We start from the raw sequence: 22,846 nt of genomic DNA, 5'->3' as shown, positions 1-22,846 counted from the left end.
GACGTCACCAGGGCGCCGCGGAGTCTCAAAAGCCGGGGCCGGTCGCTGGGGCGATGACACGCACCGCCGGAGTCGCCGCGTGATGACGCAGGACGCGCGGGGAGGGGCGGGCCGGGGCCGGAGACCCGGACCGGGACCCAGACGGAGCCCGAGCCCGAGCCCCGGACTGGGAACGAGCGGGGCCAGCGTGCCGGGGCCGGCGGCCAGGGGCGGGCCGGGCCCCGCGATGGCGATGTTCCGCAGCCTGGTGGCGTCGGCGCAGCAGCGGCAGCACCCGCAGCCGGCCGGGGCTCCCGCCAGCGCCCCGCAGCCCCCGGCCGGGCCCGGCGCCGGCGGCGAAAGCGGCCTCGAGGCCCAGTACAGCTGCCCCATCTGCCTGGAGGTCTACCACCGGCCCGTGGCCATCGGCAGCTGCGGACACACGTGAGGCCCGGGCAGGCGGGCGGCGGGCCTCAGTTTCCCCCTCTGTAGGACGGGAGGCGGAGGAGAGCCGCCCCCCTCCCCGTCCCTCGGCGCCGTCGGGAGGGGGACGCTCTGTCCGCCCTGGCGGGGGCAGAAAAATGAGTTGTAACAGCAGCAGCGCCAGTAGTAGTAGTAGTAGCCGTCTACACCCTTAATTCTTGGGGGGGGGGGTGTGACTATGACCCCTAGTTCTGCAGGAGGAAGAGGAGGGAGCTGGGGGGGGGCTGTGACCCTTTCCTGCCCTCCAGAAGAAAGGGGGGCTGTAACACCACCCCCGCTTTTGCAGGGGGGCTGTAACACCCCTTTCCTGCGGAAGGAGGGTTCAGGGGGTTCAAGGGGGCTTGGTTGGCTTCCCCAAAGAGCTCGGTTCGTGGAAATCCGTGCAAAACCATCCCGAGTGGGAGAGCTGGGGTTTGGGGGTGCTTGTGGTGGAGCGGTGGAGGATCCCAGGGGGTGTCGTGGAAATGGGGCTTGGCCGCCCCCTTCCCTCCTACCAGCGTTGACTTGTGTCTTCCCTCGTCCCCGTTTCCGGAGTTCCTGGGCTGACAGGGGGTGGGCAGATGAGATGGGGACGGGGTAAATGGGCGATAATATCGCAGGGAGCGTCCAGATGCCCACGCCCGGGGGCCCCGCCCGGTTTGGGGGTCACAGGACCCGGGTCTGCCGGCTCTTAGCCGCGTGTGACCTTGAGCAGGCTTATTTCCCTTTCGGTGCCACAGTTTGCTCGTGTGGAAAATGGGGAGAGAGAGGTTGGGACAAGCCGACCTCGTGGGCTCCTTCCCTGGCAGCCCAAGGAGGCGAGCTGGTGCTTCCTCTCGAGCCGGGCACGGTGTCTCTGCAGGCTTTGAAAGCCAAGGAGGCGGCCTGAGGTTTCCCCTGTCCCGGAGCAGGCAGGCAGCGGGCAAGTGGCTACCACCGGCCTGAGGAGGTGGCTGCAGCGGTGACCTCGCTGCCCCCTAGCCTCGGCTTCCCTCCTCACACCCTTTAAGGGGGCAGCCAAGTGCCCTCCCACATAGACGTGCGGGGATTATCTTGACGCCGGCCCTCAGAAGCAAATGCATGACTTTTAAATAGAGTGTTTTCTCCATATGGCGCTGCGAAGTCTAGAAATCCTTGGGGGAGAACTTGGTTGTAGCCTGTTTTGGTCCTATATTTAGAGCCCTCTGTGATTGCATGTGATTCCACCTTGCTTGTTATGAGCTCTCTGTGCCGTGTCTCCCTTGTTTGAGGAGGTACTGTGTGTGTAGGAAAGTTCTCTTACTGCTGAAAGTCGGAATTTTCCGTATCTTCTGCCACATGCAAATTAAGGCATTCGGTTGAATATCAAGCTATAGAGATAAAACCTCATTTCCTTTCTGCTCTCTAGAACAATGTCTTTGGTCACACTGGTTAACCTTTTTGTACCTGTGCTTGCTAGCTCCTGGTGTTTCATCTCTGGTTCTTTCCCCAGAAACTCTTAAGTTTGTTCTTCAAGGGACCTGTGCTTGAGTGCTGTTTTGATTTTTAAAAATCTCTACCGCACCTCAGATGGGCACAAATGGGCAAAAAAAGTAGAATGAATCACAATCATTCTATTCTGCTGGGGCCTATAAGGTCCATTGCAGTTGTCTTGGGCATTTTGTCAGTTCTCTTCCCATAAACCACGTGGCTTTGCTCAATCACCTTCTACCTAGTAGGTTTCTTTTGTTAGGGAAAGGCTCTGGATAAGCCATACCTAGGGTTAGCCGCCCTAAGGTTATTTCTATATTCCCATCTCTAGCACCCAGTAGGAGACAGCTAGGTGATTCAGTAGTGAGAGTACTGGGCTTGGAGCCAGAATATGGCCTTAGACACTTAGTGCCTGGGTGACCCTGGGCAAGTCATTTTTTAACCTGTTTGCCTTAATTCACTGGAGCAGGAAATGGCAAAGCACAATGGTATCTTTGTCAAGAAAACCCTATGGTCCTTGGACTGAATGACCACAGCATCCAGTGAGAAGAGACTATAGGAGAAATAAGGTCTTTAATCTGGGCAGAGGAACTACAGCTCATGGAATCACAAAGCAAGAGGCTAGGAATACCTAAAGATGGGAAATGAGGACCGGGAGTACAGAACTAAGGGAACGGGAATCTTTGGGAGGAGACCTTTTGTTTAGGGGAGATCCATAAGTCAATCAAGAGTCTGGAATTGACAAGATTGGTTAACTCCAGGCAATTCATTGGCCTAGGAATGGGGCGTAGGTAGGTGGAGATCAGTCAGTTCTCAGTAAATTGTCTATCAATAGCTAATAATTCTATGCCTGGGCCAGCAAGTCCATGGTGACTGCCTCCTCAGGCAGGCACACTAACTAGTTGATGGATACAGCTTCCCACAGTATCTCACATGGTCTCATCTACACCATTCTCAGGTGGATCTGAATCTCACGAGTAGGGACTCAGAGGAGCCGAATGGTCAATTTCTAATCCTCAGATGAATCCCATTCAAAGCCTGTTTGGCGTCTGGGTTTGAGATTTGAGCCTTGGGTAAAAAGAATCAAGGGGTTTGGCTTTGATTGCTCCCTCCCCACTTTCCTCTCCTTTGCTGGAGTCCCATTACTCCTGCATGCAGATATCCCCAGTCCCAATTGTTGGTAAAAGTAGCGCTCTGAGGGAACCCCAGAAAATCAGACATGCTTGAGAGGGACCTGCAGGAATGCAGGTATTTCACAGACTTGAGGCCCCCCACCCCACTCCTGACATCAGCCATCATCCCAGGATTCCAAGGGGCAGGGAGTAGCAATGTTTGTGTATTACTAGCCGTTGGCTGAAGGAGACCCTTAGGTGGGATTACATTCTGAAGAGAGTGGAGGTGGGGTAGAGGAGGCTTGGGGTTTAGCCAGCATTCGGTACAAGTCACTGCCCACCTGCTGACCCTGGGCTTTCGTTTTTTCTGTCAGATCAGGGGCTGCCCTGTGATCTTGCAGGGCTGATTCCAAACCAGCTCCACCTGCCTAGGCCCCATGCCCTCCTCTCCTTCCTAACTCCCCTCTGTCCAGTGTTTTCCCCTATTTGATTGTAAGCATTTTGAGAACCAGCACTCTTGCTTGCTTCTGTTTGTGTTGAAGGGCTTAGCACAGTGCCTGACACTGGGTGAGATGTCATCACACACTAACTGAAATAGAGGTCTAGTCTCCCTGGCTGGTGTTCATGGTCAAACCGAGAATGGGCCTTCAGCTGCCTTGGCAGGCGCCAAGGGAAGAGGTGCTCCTGTCTTTCCTGGGCATGCTCAGTCACTTCCAGGATGGGGTCACTGGGCACTGCAGAATAAAGAGGCCCACAGGCAGATTCTTCTCCCCTTGGTCCCTGCTGCGAAGGGAGGGAAGCCCTCCTTGGGGACAGATTTGACCCCTTTTGGATCACCTGTGGTTAATGGGGATGAGTCCTGCGGGCTTGAATACTGGAGATGGGCCCTGAGGTCAGTGCTTGGGTGGGGGCCACAGGAAATGTCTTACCCCGAGGCTGTTGTGCTCTTTTAGGTCCCAGTTTAATCTGGGGTGAGTTTGCAAAACTCTTCTATCTGTTCTGTGAGTTGGGTAGTGAAAGCTCATCAGCCCTGTTCACTAATAAGGAAACTAGAGCCCTGCCAGGTTAAAGCCCCTTGCTCAGCTCCTAAGTGCCCTAAGCAGGATTCGAACCTGGGCCTATGAGCTCTGGTACTTTTTCCACTTAGGCCGTGTGTCTTTTGACCACTACACCTTTTCAGCTTCTGAGAAAGGGGCTCCAGGGTGTGAAGCCCCGTCTCCTTGATTCTCTGGGCCTCCTGCTTCCATCACCAGAGAGCAGGGTGCATTCTGGCCTAGGACTTGGGCCCCTGTAGGCCTCTTCTAGGCCGAGTCTTTGTGCAACTTGATCCCCCACTCAGATGATTAATTCAGCCCCAGAAGCCGCTTATCACCAGGATACCGGCGCAAGTTCTGGTGGGAATTTGTGATATTATAGGGCAGCCTTGCTGCATGATTGTATGACTCTGAGAACATCAAGGTAACGGTGCCTGGGACCTGGCTTAGGAGCCGGGAGACACCGACAGCCACAGCCTGGACGCTTTGTTCTGCTGCCTAGCTCCCAAGGGAACCTGACACGTTGAAATAACTGTCACTTGTGATGACACAGGTGATGGCTTGAGTCAGTGCAAGGCAGAGTGTGTGCCAGCCCCTTCCAGATTCCTGAGGCCTCTTTCCCCATCCCTCTGAAATCAGATAACGGAATTGGTTTTTATTCTTAGCCGGGTACAGTTTAATTGAGATATTTATTTATAAAGTGCTTAGCACAGTCCTGTTTAAATGTTTATTCATGTCCTCTAATTTGTAAAAGGCCTGAGCTGAGTTCAGACTTTGACCCTTTTAAGGCCAGTTGCTTGGTCTTCTTCCTCTAGAATAAGTGGCCTGGGCTGGCTAGAAGCCAGGCCTTGGTTCTCTCTGGTCCTATTGTGGCTTGTGCAGTGGTGCCCCCCTTAATGTTTTGATCTCTGGCAGTGACTGCTTTTGCCTGGCCCTTGTGTTAAGTGTTAACAAAGCCCTGGGGTGGGGGGGGGCGGCGGTGAGTGGGCCAGCCCTGGAGCTTGGGAAGGGGAAGGCGGCTTCTTGGTAGCTCTGTGGGGGTGGGGGGGTGCGTGGGCTCACACGCTCACGGCTCCCCTGCAGTGCCTCACCTCACCTCCTGAAGTAAGTGACAAATGGTGTCACCCCCAAACCCATGAGCTCTGCCCTGTGAAAATAACAACTGTTCCTTCCCTCTGATTAGTTTTTCTTTCCATCTGAGTGATGAACATGCTTCTCCAGAGTGGGAAGTAATTGTAAATACCAGCTGGAGGGGTGTATGTGTGAAAAAGCAGGGAGGATCCAAAAGTGGGGAGAAACCTGACTTGGTTTAGGAACCCAGAGTTCCTGAAAAAGCCTTTTGGAAGCAAGGTCCAGTTGCCTGGTGGTGACCACAGCCCTCTTCTGCATCTCTGAGGCCTGCAGGTCCCTCAGCCTGCCCCCCGGGGGGCCTGGGGCTAGAGCTCTTTGTTTGCCATCTGGGTATGTGGAGAGGAAGCTTTACAGCCACTTCCTTCCTCCCCAAGCAAGCCCTCAATAGACCCTTCATGCTGGAACGGCCCACCAGCTAATTAAAGGCAGCACTTGATCCTTATCTGCCTCGTGCCCCATTTTCTCTAACTAACCCTGTGTTTAGACTCCTAGCTAGGTGCACATTAGCGTTGCCTCCTTCCTGTGGGGCCCACAGGACTTTGACAAGCTTTGACATCTGAAGGGGTGAGAAAATGGGGTTACTTGGGGCTAAACAGTCTTGTGTTTGTAGAATAACATCTCCTTTGTTTCTCTTTTCAGATTAGAACTCCCTGGGGCTGAAGTTAGCTCTTCCCTTCTTCTGGTAGAGCCTTCCTTTGGGGGGGAAGCCATAGGATCCACCCTCAGCCTTGCCCCATGATTAGATTTTCCTGGGAATTGTTGAAAGAAAAGGCAGTTCCTGGGGAAGGAATATATGGGGGGAGAAGAGGGGAGATTGAGAGAGGAAGGAGGGGATCTCGGTCCAGATTTTCTCTGACCTGGTTGCAACATGAATGGCTTCAATGGCCGGCCGCTTTGTTCCCCTGTTAGGGCCATGCCCTGCATGTCGGCAGAACTAATAGGATGTTGGTGCTGGGCGGGACTGGGCCGTCTACTCTAGGCCTTACTTTTTAGAGGAAGATTCAGAGATGAAGTGACTTGGCCCTGGCCACACGATTCAGAACAATGATTGATCTGCATGTAGCCGGTTAAGGTTCGCATGTGCACAGCTTCTCTGGCTTGGCCTTCGATAGCACCAGCCTGGATCAGACACTTCCCTGGTGAGGAGACGAGGCTCAGGAAGGTTTTTTGGTTGCCGTGGTCACACAGTCATCAGTGGTGGTGCTTGAGCCCTCTTCTCTCCTGCCAGCCCAGCATTCCCCCCCCCCCCCATGGGTTTGGGAGCTGAAGAGGCTGTGTGTAGGCCGGCCTCCTTTCACTGCCGAGCCGGCTCCTCAACCCCTCAGCTCGGGCTCTTTATCCAGTGGATCTGACTAGGGCCCTGCGCTTTGGGGAGGGGCTTTGCTATGCACAGGGCAAGGAGGGATATGAACAAGAGAAGGGAGGATATTTCAGGGACAGTAGTTCCAAAGCCGTTCTCCTTTCTCCTGATTGTCTTGGGGCATTTGAATATGCTAGATTCTCAGGACAGATCCTTGCATCTCACTATTGACAGTTGTTCTGCTTGATGACTCTCAGGAAGACATTCCTGCAGAGCATTGTGCTTAGCACCGGAGAGGTGCATAGATTAAAATCCTCCTAGAGGGGCAGCTAGGTGGTGAAGTGGATAAAGCACTGGCCCTGGAGTCAGGAGGACCTGAGTTCAAATCTGGCCTCAGACACTTGACACTTACTAGCTGTGTGAGCCTGGGCAAGTCACTTAACCCTCATTGCCCTGCAAAAAAACAACAACAAAAAAAACCCAGCCTCAGGCACTTACTAGCTTTGTGACCCTGGGCATGTCACTTAACACTGTCTGCCTTAGTTCCTCATCTATAAAATGAGCTAGAGGAGGAAATGACAAACCACTCCAGTATCGCTGCCAAGAAAACCCCCACATGGGGACACAGTTGTACATAATTAAACCACTAACAGAGAGCTTATTAACGATAGCAAGTGTCCTGTCAGGCCTTGCCTGTGGCACTATACGGTCCAAGTTCAGGTGCCTGCCATGTGTTAGGCATTGTATTAAGCACCGAGGATGCAAAGGAAGGCAGAAACCCATCCCTGTTCTCAAGGAGCTCACACTCTCTAATGGAAGGGCAGGGATGAGGAGGAAGTGAGGAGCAGCCAGCAAAAGCGGTCCAGGGAAGGAGATGGTGAGCTGTGTGCTGTGTGAGGGGAGGAGATGGTGTAAGGAGCCTGGAAAGGCAGCACCGGCTTTGGGTGCCAAATCAAGCACCTTCTATTTGATCTTAGAAGGGGTTTATTGGAGAAGGGGGTGACAGGATCGTTTGGATAGCTGAGAGGAAGAGGGACTGGACTGGGGAGAGGCAGGCGGCCCCTTAATTAAGCAGGCTGTCGGCAATAATCTGGGTATGAGGTGGAGAGGGGGCATACGTGAGGAATGTCGTCAAGGCAGGAATATAGCATTTGGCACCTGTTGGGATATGGTGTCAAAAGTGACAGCCTACATTGCGAGTCTGGGTGACCCGGGAGGGACTGGGAAGAAAGATGAGCGAGGTTTTGGACGCCTCGAGCTTAAGGTGTCCACTGAGTATCCCCATTCAAGATGTCCACCAAGCAGTTGGAAGTAGAAGGCTGGTGGTCAGGTCTAGATAAGGAAGTAGAGAGTCATCGAATGGAGATGTTTATGGACACAGAGGGGCCGATGAGATCAGAAGGCCCAGGGCAGCGTTAGTGAGCCTGACCTGGAAGAAGAGCCAGCCTTGGAGACTGAACCAGGGGAAGACAAGGGAAGAGGAAAACCAGGAGGGAGCGGGAAGAATTGGGGGAGGGTATATGAGCAAAGGCCTCAGAAAAGGCCATTCGATTTCTGTTTGGCCATTCAGAACGGCCTCACTGGTAACTGGAGACCGCAGATTCAACTGAGTGAGGAAAAGGAAGGCACCCAATGTAGATGGCTTTCTCCCATTTCTTTTTGTTTGTTTTTGGGTTTTTTGCTGGGCAATGAGGGTTAAATGACTTGCCCAGGGTCACACAGCTAGTAAGTGTCAACTATCTGAGGCTGGATTTAAACTCTGGTCCTCCTGAATCCAGGGTGGGTGCTTTATCCACTGCATCACCTAGCTGCCCCCTTGTAGATGGCTTTCTTACAGAATTTGGGCACAAAACAGAGAATGGGTATGCAGATGACGAATCACGTGAGGGTTTAAATAGCCCCATGTTCTAGGCAGTGTGCTAAGTGCTTTTATGGTTTCATCTCATTTGATATGCAACAACCTTGGGTGCTATTATTCCCATTTTGCTCAAGGGTTGGGGGGAGTCTGATGCAGTATTTAGGTGTTTAGTTTTAAACTCTCCTTAGGCCAATACTTCTAAGGAGTTTTTTTTGTTTGTTTTTTGGTGAGGCAGTTGGGGTTAAGTGACTTGCCCAGGGTCACACAGCCAGTAAGTTTCAAGTGTCTGAGGCCAGATTTGAACTCAGGTCCTCCTGAATCCAGGGCCAGTGTTCTATCCACTGCTCCACCTAGCTGCCCCTTGGCCAATACTTCTAAGATTATTTTTGTTCTCACTCAGGACCACTTTCCACTCTTATTATTGAGGACCCCAAAGATCTTTTGTTTATATGGGCTATATTTCTCAGTATTCACCAAATTAGAAATGAAAGCATACACTTGTAAGCTGTGCATTGATTCATTTAAAAATAATAAACCTATTACATGATAACATTTTTTTAAGTGAAAAATAACTTTTAAAAATAGTGGAAATGGCATTTACCTTTTTTTTGCAAATCTTTCATTTCAGGCTTAATAGGAGCTGGATTTTCATCTGTTTTTGTCAGTCTGTTATAATGTTGTTTTAGATGAAATATTAAAACTCCAACCTTGCATCCTTTTGTAGTTGGAAAAGGGAGGACTCTTTTAGTAGGCAAATGTCTTCATATTGTTATTGAAATATTTGTGTTCTTTTGGATCCTTGGAAAGGGTCTCCAGACCCCCAAGGGTCCCACACTCTGTCGTTCTGGGGGGAGGGGGCGATGAGGGTTAAGTGACTTGCCCAGGGTCACACAACTAATAAGTATCAAGTGTCTGAGGCTGGATTTGAATTCAGGTCCTCCTGAATCCAGGGCTGGTGCTTTATCCACTGTGCCACCTAGCCACCGCCAGGTCCCAACGCTCTGAACTGTTGCCTTAAGCACCCATAGATAGTTGGAGAAGGTCTCAGAGTCTTTGTCTACAGTTAGGCAGGTAAGGTAGTATCCTCCCTTTTACAGATGAACCAGCTGGGGCCTGAAGGGTTAGTTTATTTATCCAAGGTCACACAGGAAGTTGAGAGTTGAAGCTAAGACACCCAGAGTCAAGCCTTTGTGCAGTCTGCCCCGGGACACGTCCTTTGTGCCTCACAGTGATGGCTGACTGGGGGTGAGGGAGCCACAGCACCCCCAGACACTGTCTAGGAAGCCTCCCTCCCGTGACTCCCAGAAGGGCTCAGCAGCTATGTTTCCTTTGCAGATTCTGTGGGGAGTGTTTGCAGCCCTGTCTCCAGGTGCCATCTCCCCTCTGCCCACTCTGCCGAATGCCCTTTGACCCAAAGAAAGTGGAGAAAGCCTCCAATGTGGAAAAGCAGCTGTCGTCCTACAAGGCTCCCTGCCGGGGTTGCAGCAAGAAGGTAACTCCTCCACCCATTGGGTTCAGGGTCAGCGGTCTCAAAGGCTGCTTAGGAGAGTGTTGTCAGCTCTCCTCCAACTTGCCTTCCATCTGCCTCTGCATTTGCAGGCGCTGTCCTCCACCCAGGAATGTCCTACCTCCCCTGCTGGGCTTTTCCAGATTCTCTTCCTTCCACCCCTACCCCCATTGGTAGTCTTCTCCTCGGGTGGGTGTGGGGTTTGCCCCAGAGGAACGGCAGCTCCTTTGTTTGGTCTGTCCATCCTTGGGCCTGGAACAGTCCTTGCTAACTAGGCACTCCATGTATCCCAAACACCCACCATCCTTTTGGATAACTACACATTGGCTTTACCCAAGAACGTACCTTGAACCTGTATGTATTTGGAGCAGACACAACCCCTTGGGGATTATAATCTCCACCTTTGTCCTACAATTGCCTGTCTCATTTCTAAGGAGAGTTGTCTGTTGGGCCTTTCTAAGACCTTCCATCGCCTCCCAGTGGTAGAGTTCCCCATCTCCCTGACCTCTCCCTTGCTTTGTCCCCTTCCCTGAGAGGCAGGTACCAGAACTGTGAACGGCTCCGAGTTTCCTGCAGGCAGGCCTTGTGTTCGTAGCTCTCGGATGACTTGTTCCTGGCTCTGTGGCAGCTCCCCTACACGAGATCACCTCTTCTGTTTCCCTTTTGGTGAATGGGGAGGACACCAGGCCCCCAGCTGGGCCTTCATCCTGCCCTTTGCTTCCTTGCAGGTAACTCTTGCAAAGATGAGGTCACACATTTCTTCCTGCATGAAGGTCCAGGAGCAGATGGCCAACTGTCCCAAGTTTGTCCCAGTAGTGCCAACCTCCCAGCCCATCCCCAGGTAAGCTTTTCCAGCTGGGCTTGAGTCCTTGTGGGGAAGAGGGAGGTGATGGGGTCAGCGGGTTGTGATCTCGACTCCACCTTTGTTTTCCCGTCTTTATATGGGATGATGATCTCTGGTTGTGAAGGACACCCTTTGTACACCTTAAATCAAGATGGTTGTGCCAGTTATTCTTACTTGCCCAGGGTCATACATCTAGTAAGTGTTAAGTGTCTGAGGCCGGATTTGAACTCAGGTACTCCTGACTCCAGGGCCAGTGCTCTATCCACTGCGCCACCTAGCTGCCCCTGTGCCAGTTATTCTTAACTCTGGCTCCTGTGCTGAGCAGGGCCTACATCGGCAAGGAAAACAGCCACACTGTCATGTTGTTAAATGAGCAGCACAGGGGCCATTTGGGCTTGGTTTGTAAGTATGGAGGCCGGGTGGGCATTGGGGGCTGAGCCCAGCCTCCTTCCTACTGTTTTCTTTCTAAAGGTTCTTTGAACAACTCTTCTCTGGTTTCTATCGGCCATTCCCTGCCAAGCCCCTAAGGGATGGGTAGCTTAAGAGGCCCAGACTCATGCTTCCTACTCTGGAGTCCTCAGATGCTGGGAGGGGAAGAACAGGGCAACCAGAATTGATAGGCAAGAGATTCCCAGGGGGATCTGCTCTTGGGAGGCCCCTCAGAACCAGGCCGATTCCAGTTGTGGCAGTTTTTGGTTTTGGGGAAGAGGCATTGCCCCCTTAATTCTCAGCTTTCCCAACTGACAGGCAGTCCTGGCTTCTGCCTGGTTATTTTGGGGGTGGAGGTGTCAGCATCATTGTTAGCAGCCCCTGTAAGAAGGAGGAAGAAATTTGAGGACCATTTCTGTGTTTTCCCAATGAAAGAGTATGGGGCCCTGGGAAAGAAGGCGGAAGAAGTAGAGTATGAGGGTCCAGCAGCCTTGGGCTCTCTGTCTGTCCAGAGTAGATTAGGCCCTTGTGAAATGGACCCTTGTGGCATCTTTGAGATAGGCGTGAAGCTGGGGCGATAGCAACACCAAACACCTGCTCCGAGGCAGTACAACCCATCAGCCATCGGACAGGCCTTGAGCAGCCATTGCAGACGGTGGAGGCTGCCACATGTTTTGGACCGCAGATCCCATAATTCCCCGCCTAAGCTGGGCTCTGCCCCTGACTCTGTCTCCTCTTCTCCCCACGGCTCAGCAATATCCCCAACAGATCCACCTTTATCTGTCCCTACTGTGGAGCCCGCAATCTGGACCAGCAGGAGCTGGTAAAGCACTGCATGGAGAATCACCGCAATGACCCCAACCGCGTGGTGAGTGTGAGCACACCCTCCTGGGGATACAAAGAGGGCACAAATGTAGTCCCTGCCCTCAAGAATCTCCCAGGCTAGTGGGGAGATGACCTGCAGGTGCCTATGCACAAACCAAGCGGAGGCAGGGCAGACTGGAGCTGTTCTGGGGTGGGGGGAACAGGCATAAACATTAAGGAGGGCCAGGGGGGCTTCTTGTCATCTGAGACTTGTGGGAAGGCCAGACTCCACATTAAGGAGAGGAGCATTCAGAGTGTGGAGGATGGGGGGGACTAGAGTGTCTGCTTAGAAGCCAAGATTTTGTTTTTGTTCTTAGAGGTAATTTTAAAAATAAATTTTAATTGAAAATTTTTTTAAAGAAACCTTTAAAAAATGTTTTTAGTCACTGGAGTTTCTGCAATAGAGGAGGGTGATTTGCTCAGACTGAAGCTTTAAGAAGTGAAGTGGGGAGAGGCCAGAGGCAATAATGCAGGTCTGAGCTAATGAGGGCTTACTCAAAGACCTGGTCCGGTCAGGAGAAAGGGGTGGGGTGGGGGGCATATATAAGAGAGCTTTCTAAGGTAGGATCAGAAGAACTCAGCACCACATTACATTTAGGGGAGGAATTAGGGTTGACTGGGAGAGAAGTTAATGGATTTGGGATGCTGATTTGGGATGAGACAGTGTTTTGGTTGTTATAAGGAATTTGTTTCCCCCTCCCAACCATGGGACAAGGGGGAGAGAAAATGTTTTTTGACATTTTAATTGCTATTAGTATTGCTATTCACACAAGTTTTGGGTAAGCATATATTTGTTGATATATCTTTGCATTATGTTTCTTTTTTTCTTTTAAATTTATTTATTTACTTATTTTTGGTGAGGCAATTGGGGTTAAGTGACTTGCCCAGCTAGTATCAAGTGTCTGAGGCCGGATTTGAACTCGGGTCCTCCTGACTCCAGGGCCGGTGCTCTATCCACTGCGCCATCTAGCTGCCCCGCATTATGTTTCTATATATTACATAACATTACATTATGCTGTTCTAGTTAATTATAGGACTTTGGGAGTTTGTCGACATGGAAGTAGAACATGTATAAGTGATGATAGGTTAGGAGTGTAACCGTCTCGTATAACTGAGGTGGTCCCAGGGTTCAGGAAACAGGTCATGGGAAATGGGTGAATTGAGAAGCTGTGGGGAGGAAGGTTGTTTAAGAGACTAGAGCCAGGGACTGAGTTCGTTGCAGAAAGAGGCGTGTCCTGGGGGCCAGTGGCAGCAGCCACCAGAACTGAAAGCTAAGTGGAGATTGAGCCACAGAAGAGGCGAGGCGGCCACTCTGATTGATGCGGTAGAGGGAGAGGTTGGAAGTGGCTGGCGCTCCCCTCTGTCGTCCCCATTCACGGCTCTGTTGTTTGCCCATTGCTTGTTTCAGGTCTGCCCTGTCTGTTCAGCCATGCCCTGGGGGGACCCCAGCTACAAGAGTGCCAACTTCCTTCAGCACCTTCTCCATCGACACAAATTCTCTTACGACACCTTTGTGGTGAGTACCCTCAGGCCACAGCTTGGGGAAGGGGCAGTGCCTGAGCTTCTGCGGTCAGTCAGGAGCATTTGGTCTGTGCCAGGCCCTGCCCTCAAGGGGCTTAAGCACCAAGCAAACGGCAGATGTGGACAAGATGAGGAAGGCAGGACTTGGGGGAAGCCAGAGGACATGGGGCACTGAGCAAAGCTGCCGTGCACTTTGGCCTCCATAGAAAAGGGAGCAGAAGCCAGGGCTCCCCTCTTCGCCCCATCAGTGACTTCTCTTCCCTGGACCTTGGTGTTGTCCTCTGTGGGCTGGGTACAACAATGTCTGTCTACCACCCCCACCTCCTTTGGCCTTGGGGGATCAGGCAAAGGCTTCTGAAGTGAAGCCACAAGAGGAGGGACGAGGTGCCGGGACAGCCCCCAGGGCCACACCTCCACCGCACCTTTGTGTCCTTGAGTGAAGCCCCAGCCCTTCTTGGCATTGGGATGAGCCCAAGTCCCTGGACGGTCGTGGCAGGGTGGCCCTGGGGGTCTGGGTGGATAGAGCACCGACCCTGGAGTCGAGAGGACCTGAGTTCAAATCCAGCCTCAGACACTTGACACTTACTAGCTGTGTGACCCTGGGCAAGTCACATAACCCTCACTGCCCCACCAAAAAATAAAATAAAATAACTGCCCAACCCTGATGGCCAAGGGGGCCTGCGGGGAAATCTTGGTGCTTTGCTGGGAATTTAGACACCATCTCTGAATTCCCCCCTGTGCCCGTGTGTGGCAGCCCTGTGATGCCCGTGGAGAATGCTGGCCCTGGGCTTTGTGCCCACTTGCAGATGTACAGCCCAGAAGTCCCCGCCCCTCCACTGTCTTTGCCGTGGAACAAAGGCTGAAGGGGATTAGCCTGCCAAGGGCGTCACCTCACGGTCTTAGCAGAGCCCTCCAGTGTAGACCTGGAAAAGGCCTAAAAAACCATCTCCTCCCTCAGTTTTGTGGACAAGGAAGCTGAGGCCCAGAGAGGTCAGGTGATTGACAGGTGGCTGAGCAGGCCTGGGAGCCCAGGGCTTCTGCCCCTCCCTGTCCTGGCCGCCAGAGGGCGTTTCAGGAATCTTGATGGCTTGGGTGGGGGGGTGTCAGGCTGAGGACAGCTTCTGTGCCAGCCGAGTTCGGGCCCCCCCCTCAGCTTCCCACAGGTTTGCATTAAGATGCTGAGTCAGAGCCTCCCAGGGTGTCCTGAACTTCTCACCCCTCTAGGCATTCTCACTAGCCATGGCATGTTGAAAGGAGAGCCCTTCCTTGCAGGGGGCCCGTGTGCTGTTCTGGAGGAGACAGACTGGAGGACTAAGTCAGGCCTCCCTGAGCCCCCTGGTAGCCCCAATCATCGCAGTGCAAAGGACCCTTCTCAAGGAAGGATTGCCAGAGCCCAGGAGGGCAGGGCAGCCTCTTAGGAGACGTGGCTAAGCTTCTTTGGTCACGACTCGATTCACCGCAGCAGAGGCAGCTAGATGCCACAGGGCACCAGAATAGATATCCAGCCTCGGACCTGGCTGCGTGACCCTGGACAGGTCACTTACCCTCCTCCCAGGGCAGTTGTGAGCATGCATTGGCTTCGCAGCCCTTAAAGGGCTCCCAAGATGCTGGTGACCCACTGTTGTGTTTAGGTCGGAGCTGGAAGAGCTCGTCCAGAGGGTGATTCTGCCCGTGGGTTGGTGTGGGCTGGGAATGCTGTCCCTCAGGATCAGAGATGGTGCCAACTAAGTCGTGTGTTCTGGGGATTAGCTCCTCTCTGCTTTTCCCCCTCCCCAGATGACTAGCGTTGTCCATGCCTGTCCTCCCACCCCTTGGGCAGATGTGGTCAGATGACCTGGTTGTATTTATCCTGAGTTCACTTGTCCTTATGTACACGTCCCTGGTCCTTAGGTACATAGGCTTCTCTTGCTCTTGCAGATCAGCAGTGAGTGCAGTTCATTGATTTACCAGGATAAGCTCAACCTTCTCCCAGTTGCTGGGCAGAACCTGATTTATTTTCAGTGTTACTGCAAATATTTTGGTATGGATGAGAGACTTCCTCTTGTCTTTGTCTTTCTTGGTGTCCAAGCCCCGTTAAAGGGTAGGAACAGATTAGTAACTTTGCTTGTATAATTCCAAATTACTTTTCAGAACAATTGGAACAATTCACAGCTCCACCAACAGTGTATGAGTGTGCCAGGCTTTCTGCACCCTCTGCAACACTGTTTCTCTTTACCAGTTTGATGGGTGTGTGGTAAAGCCTTAGAGGTGTTTGAATTTGCATATCTCATCATAGACTTGGGGTATTTTTCGTTAGGATTACTAGTAGTTTGTATTTCTTTGGAAAACTGTTCATACCTTTTGGGGAAATGAGTCTAGGCGGATCTTGATCTTTGTGTCAGTTCCCTGTCCCACTTTTTTTCTTCCAGGACTACAACATCGATGAAGAAGCCGCGTTTCAGGCCGCCCTGGCACTGTCCCTCTCTGAGAACTGAAGGCTGCCCCAGCTGGGCCCAAACCCAGATCTGTGGTCAAAGTCACCTTTTCCACAAGGAGGGACAAAAGGCTTGCTCATTCTTCAGCATTCCCTAGCAGTTAGGCCTCCCCGTCACCTTTTTTAATAAGGTGGATTCTTTATTCCTTGCACAAGGAGAGCAGGCCAACCCCAGGGGCCAACCCTCCGTGCCCTCCCGTGGGTGGGAAAAGATGGGTGCACCTTTGACCAGTTCAAAGGTTCGGTCTGAGTGGGGACTTTCACCTCTCCTGGGTAGAGTTGATTTGTTTGCTGTTTGGGGACCCAGATGATCCCTGGAGGGCAACTGAGTAGAGGGAGGGGTGTTTGTTTGGCTCGGGAAGGTCAGAGCATTGAGTTGTCTTTTCCTTCTAAGCAGTGGTTTGGCTCTCCTGCTTCTGAAGAGCCCTGACTCTCATTATTGCTGATCCAGACAGGTTAGATGTGAGTGGAGAGGTGGGGGAGATTGAAAGAGAAACTTAGCGGAAGACCTGAACGGGAGGATTGTTTTCCGCTGCCCCATCCTACCACCTGGCATTCAGTCAAGTTTCCACCTTGCTCATTTGGTACCAGCTTTTGTGATACTTAGAGATTCTGGCATTTTTCTATATTAACCAGTGTGATAACCTTTTCACATTTTATAGAGCGAGGAAAAAGCAGTTACTCTTCATATTGCAATATCTGTGTTTGACTAGGAACAATAGTATTTTTATGGAACATTTAAAAAATTATATTTTTTAAAAAAACAATCAAAAACAAACCTAGTGTAGGATCAGCATAGTGGGAGTGACAAGGGAGTTCGGGGAAGCCAGCACCAAAACTGGAATCAAGAGGGGGTTTTTCCACTCGTGCTTGTGTGATTTTTGAGGTGGCCATGTTCGTTAGATTATTTCTATATTTTTAAGGTTTTCATTGTGTCTGTTTACCTTTTGCTAATAAAAAAGAGACTCCCAGCCCCTTGTACAAGCAGTGATGCTGCTGGGATGTCAGGTACCAGGACCCAGGTGGATCTTTACAGAGAGGAAACAGCAGACCAGATCAGAAGGGAGAATGGAGGAGAAAGAGGTGGCTCCCTGGTCCCTTTTATCACCTTTCCAAAGAGATGACTGGAATTCACTCCTCAGGCAGAGGCTTGGGAGCAGCCTCGCTGAATGATGGGCTCTGTGACATCCCACAGAGCCAGGCGAGGGGGGCAGTGTGGAGCAAGCCATGGACCATCTTTCCTGGCTAACAGCCACACTCAGCATTGGGGTTTGGGAAGTTCGTTAAGCTTTCTGGTTTGTTTAATGATATAAATTATTGTTGTCTTTTTTAAAAAATAAAATAAAAAGTTTCAGAGCATCTACAGCCAGATGTGATAAGTGCTGTTTTGTTCCCCAAGGGTTATGGGCAACTGGCCAGTCTGGGAAAAACATCTTGGAGAACTTGTCGTCTAGACTCACCTTTGATCTGGAACAAGGGGGAATGATCCCCTGTTTGGGGCAATACTAAGAGCCCTTCTACAGCATCTAGAATAAGTGAATGTCTAGTTTCTTCTAGGACACTTACTAATGCAGCCCATTCCTTTGCTAATGAAAAGTTCTAATGAATGTTGAGCCACAATCTGCACCTCTATAAATGCCATCTGTATTTGTCCATAGCTTTCCTATAAAGAATAGGCCCCCCTCTTATACAGGATGAGTACCCTGAGGCCCCCTAGTTCTCCAGGCTAAGACTCCCCACAACCTTGCAAACCTTAAGACACCATATAAAAATGAATTATTAGATGAATATGGAGTGAATCAAAAGGTGGAAAAAGGAGCCCATGTGAGTATAATATGAGGTAGGGTGTGACGGCACAAAGAAGAAATCCTGTCCAAATGCTATTAGGATTTTTGAGGGATGAGACTGGTGTATGTGCCTCAGCTTGTCTTTCCTGACTAGTCAGTTTTCCAGACTTGGAGTCAGAAAGACCTGGTTTCATGTCCTGCTTTACACACTAGCTCTGGCACCTGGGGCAAATCACTTCATCTCTGCCTCCTCTATAAAGTGGGCATGATAATAGTTATGAGGAAAATTTGTGAAGCACTTGGCAAAATTTTTAAGAACTACATATACATGTTAGGCGGTAGTGGTCATACTCCCCATGGGGTCCAGGACAAACTATAATGGGATGTGTGGCCTGCAGGGATCCTAATGTACAGCTTAGGGGCCCTCTTGTATTTGAGGTTGATAGCACTGGTAAAGGAAAGAACTTCTTAAACTGTGGGTCTTGACCCCATATGGGGTTATGTAACAATGCGGGGGTTGTGAAAAATTGGCAACAGTAAAAGGTTATGTATGCTTATTTATATACCCAGGGTCACATAAAAATTTCTCAAAGTGGTTGAGAGTGAAAAAAACTTAAGAAGCCCTGGTCAAGGACTCCCAGAATCTAAAAGATTAAAAACCCATGAACTGATCTCTACCCTGAGCTCACTCAGCACCCCTTTCCCTACGATATAACTGCAGTGAGGCCTCATTAGCCAACCCAAAGACCTGACATGGGCTTAACCAAAACAACTCCCACCACTCCCCCTTCCCTGTGCTGAGATCCCAGTTTACTTGAGCATGGACAGATATGGTTGCAGTGACTGGGTTACAGAGTGAGAATGAAATGCAGCAGCACTCTGTGCTACAGAACATCTCTCTAGGAGATTGGAAGACCAGAGGGGAAAGGGCAGGACATAAAGCCCAACTCCTTACATACCCCAGAAGCCTCACACTCAAACTACAGAAATCAGCCCCATCAGTTCTCTGAAGTGTTGATGTGCGGCCAAAGAACTAAGGAAGGAATAGAGTGGGGCGTGACACACCATAGGGGGAAAGAAGGGCTGTGAGGAACTCCACCAAGCCAGAGGGTAAAATCTCAGCATCCAGCTGGGGCCAAGGTCTGGTGCCACAAAAGTCATGGCTCAGACCTAGGCTAGTGAACTGTGAATGGCCCCCTGGCAGGAGAGGCTGAGACTTTGAGATCTACCCACCCCTTCCCTCCAAAGCACCATCAAAGGGGAAGGAGTCAGAAAGTGAGCAATAGGTAGGGAAAAACTTAAATTACCAAAGATCTCAGGAAGAAGAAAACTCAAGACTGAACATAAGCAGATAAATCAACAGGGAAAACAGGAGGAAGAAATACAACCTCTGGCTCTAGTAAATTACTTTGGTCACCTATGGATAAAGACTGCGAAATAAAAAATAACCTAAAACTTGAGACAGCAGACCCTGGAGAATCATGGGAAACTGGTTTTAAAAGAGAAATGAGAATTAGGAGAGCAGGGTTTATGGCCTGCAAGAACAAAGTTAACGGACAGAATTGAAAAACTTAAAATGTTGATAACAACTCTCACCAAAGAGGTTAAAAACAACAGACTGAGAATGCAAATACTAGGAAGCGAAGGATAATCTAGAAGAAGAGAAGCAAAAACAAAACAAAAAAGACCCCATAACATTAAAAGAAAAGATGCTCACTATCTAAGCAAAACAGAGGACAAGAAGCATAAAGACAACTGAAGGACCATGAAAAGACAACAAAACAAAAACCTGATAACACCATAACAATTCAATTTAGAAACAAATTCTTTAAGCAATCAAGATGAAGGCTGCCAAATACAAAGGAATGAAAATTCAAGGGGCAGCTAGGTGGCGCAGTGGATAGAGCACCGGCCCTGGAGTTAGGAGGACCTGAGTTCAAATCCAGCCTCAGACACTTAACACTAGCTGTGTGACCCTGGGCAAGTCACTTAACCCCAATTGCCTCACTAAAAAAAATAATAATAAAGACTATTCTGCACACACCAGAATGGAATAATGTAGTTTGAAGAGCAATAAACTCATTATGCAGCCTAGGTTGACCTCCCCTGCAAATTTGAGTTTAAGTGAAGAAAGAGGGACTTTCAGTAATAAAGATGCATTTGAAACATTCTTAGAAATGAAACCAGACCTGAGAGAATGCAGGAAGAGTGAATGAACACTACAGGCAAGGACCGGAATAGCTATAGTGAAGCTGAGAGTCCAATAGGAGACTATCCAAATGTATATAAGGAGATAGAGGTAAAGATGGAAGTCAGGTGGAGCTTACAGTGAAGAGGCAAACATGGGGCATTATGGGCAGAAGCTGCCAATATCCGGCCTAAAGTGAATCAGGTTGTTTTGTTGTTGTTGTTGTTGTTGTTGGAGACTGGGATGGTTCATGAAAGGGAGAGGGAGGGAGCAGAGAGTTAGAGAAGGTGTTATGTGCTGGGTCAAATCAAGGGCTTGTAATGGGGAAAGTAATCCCTGTAGTCTCAGGAAGAGAAGTGCCTGCAGGGGAGTGGGTGAAGAGAGGCGAGAAGGATTAGAAAAGGAAGGGATGGAGGGAGGCCTTGCTTTGGTGGTGGGAGTAGATTTCACTGATGAATATTCCTATGCGTGAAGAGATGCTCTGTGAAAGAAGATGGGCACCTTGTGTAGGGTGGAGTTTGGGGGATTTGGTGCTTGAAAAGAACCACTTGTCTCACCTCAGAAAGGGGGTGGAATTGGAACTCTTAGGGGGAGTGGGAGGGAATGAACTCGGGGAGATTTTTGAGTTAAATGAGGAAAAGAAGGTAATGAGGGAGAGTATAGATCAGTTTGGGGCTATATAATCAGTAATGAGGGGAGTACTACTAAGTCTAGTGTCTTCTCTGCCACCTGTAGGAATTGGCATTGTTCTGAGATTAGTAAAGTACAATGGAAATGGGTAATCCGTTAAGCAAGTTGTACAAGACAGTGTTGGAAATTGCCTAGAGGGAAGAGTCCAGAATAGATATCTGAGAAGTTTTGATTCCATAAGGAATACAGAGAATAGTGAAAGACTAGGTAATTATAGAGATCATGAACCAGAGAATGAGGAACTAGAGTAGATAGAGAGGATGGATAATGAAGAGAGTGATAGAAACTTTATCTGGAAAAGGGTATGAAAAATGAAATTTAAAAATTAATGAATATGACCTCACATGTATAATCAATATCAAATTGCTTGCCTTCTCAAGGAGGGGGGAAGGGACAAGAGAAAGGGAGAGAATTTAGAACTCAAAATTTTAAAAAGTCAATGTTAATTTTTTACATATATTTGGCAGATGTTTAAACACACACACACATATATCCTAATGAATAGGACTAGTGGAAGAGGAAGAAGAGGAGAATTTACTTGGCTGAGAAAGAAAAAAAGAGAGGAGGAAAGAAATAACAACAAAAAAAGCAACAAATATAAAGGAATTAATAAGCAAAACTCCAAACAGGAGGAGAACCAGATGAGGGGAAGAGAGTCAATGGGAATATGGCAGAAGAGGGGAATTTGTGTGTGAGTGTGTATGTGTTTGGGGTTTTTTTGTAAGGCAATTGGGGTTAAGTGACTTGCCCAGGGTCACACAGCTGGTAAGTGTGAGATTTAAAATTGGATATTAGATCATAAATCTCCCCTACTTAACCCTTCCCTTAATTTATCTCCCAGACTAGTAAATGGAAGAAGCTTTTGGTTTTCTAGATAGACCTTTTTATTTATTGTTATGGTAGTCACAAGGTGATGTTGATTAGAAGGATAGGAAAGTAGATACACAATACAAATTGTCTTAAGTCTAAGCTTAGTCTATATTCTTTATAAAAACTCACCAAACCGAAAAGGCCACCTTTGGAGAGAGACCGTCTGTGCCCCGCCGTCAGGAGTCCCGCCAAGCAGGCAAAAGCCCTACTTCCGTTCTCTCCACCCTGGAAGTCGAGTCCCCCGCAGGCAGTCTGACGTGCGCAGCAGGCGGACTGTTCGTCTCCTCCCCAAAAGGGTGGTCCTTCAAAAACTGGCGTCTTTCAGTTATCCTAACCAACTGGTAAAAACTTTCATATTTTACCACATAAGTATCAAGTGTTTGAAGCCAGATTTGAATTCAGGTCCTATGTGCTCTATCCACTGTGCCACCTAGCTGCCCCTAGGGGAAAAAATATAACTTGAAAAAATTCAATATCACAGACAAATAGAGGAAAATATAAACTGAATTCTCATAACTTTAGATGTGAATGGATTAAACAATCCAATAAAATGAAAAAGAATGATAGTTTGGATAAGAAAACAAAACCCTACAATTTGTTGCTTACAAGAAATATGCTGAAAACAAACAACCCACAAAGACATCCACAAAACTAAGGGGATGGAAAAAGTTGTATTTTGCATTAAGTAAATCCAAAAAAACCAAGAGTTGTAATCATGTTATCTGACAAAGCAAAAATAAAAATTTTAAAAATTAAAAGGGATAAATAAGGAAAATACAATATGCTGAAGGGAAGAATAAACAACAAACTTATCAGTAATAAATGTATGTACTCCAAATGTGTTAGCATCCAAATTAATAAAGGAATCATTAATTGAGCTATAAAAAGATATAAATAGTAACATAATAGTGACAGGAGATTTCAATATCCCTCTCTTAATTTTAGATAAGTATAACAAAGATAAACAAAAGGGAAAATTTGGACCTAAACAAATTGCTGTAAAAACAAATTAAAAGATTAATGACATCTAAATGAGACTACAAAAGAACATACATATTTCTCAGTACCATGTTGATACAATAACTGACCAGAGAAATTACAAACAAATGTAAAAAGGCAGAAATAGTAAATACATCCTTTACAAATTACAACAGATCACAAACAAAAGACACACCAACGTGAAGTCAATAAGACACTAACTAAAGGGTGGGTCAAAGAACAAATTACAGAAACAACTAATAATTCTGTGAAAGAAAAATTATAATATTGAGAAAACATACCAAAGTTTCTTGCAACTAAAGCTGTCCTTGGGAAAAATCATATCCCTGGAAACATACCTTAACAGAAT

The 22,846-nt window shown here is 49.0% G+C and overlaps 1 protein-coding gene across 1 annotated transcript; it reads left to right on the top strand.

Annotated features, from left to right (window-relative positions):
- The first annotated feature begins 104 nt into the window (after positions 1-104).
- Positions 105-17,332, top strand: RNF166 (ring finger protein 166). The gene is made up of 6 exons (XM_043988187.1): positions 105-423; positions 9,661-9,817; positions 10,561-10,673; positions 11,859-11,973; positions 13,378-13,485; positions 15,899-17,332. The coding sequence occupies exons 1-6, from the start codon at positions 227-229 to the stop codon at positions 15,962-15,964; spliced, it is 756 nt and encodes a 251-aa protein (XP_043844122.1). The 5' UTR covers positions 105-226; the 3' UTR covers positions 15,965-17,332.
- Positions 17,333-22,846: the final 5,514 nt, after the last annotated feature.

The sequence above is a fragment of the Dromiciops gliroides genome, chromosome 2 (assembly GCF_019393635.1).
Source record: "Dromiciops gliroides isolate mDroGli1 chromosome 2, mDroGli1.pri, whole genome shotgun sequence".
NCBI classification, from domain to species: domain Eukaryota; kingdom Metazoa; phylum Chordata; class Mammalia; order Microbiotheria; family Microbiotheriidae; genus Dromiciops; species Dromiciops gliroides.
The sequence above is the reverse complement of the archived record's forward strand: the minus strand, read 5'-3'. Positions and strand labels throughout refer to the sequence as shown.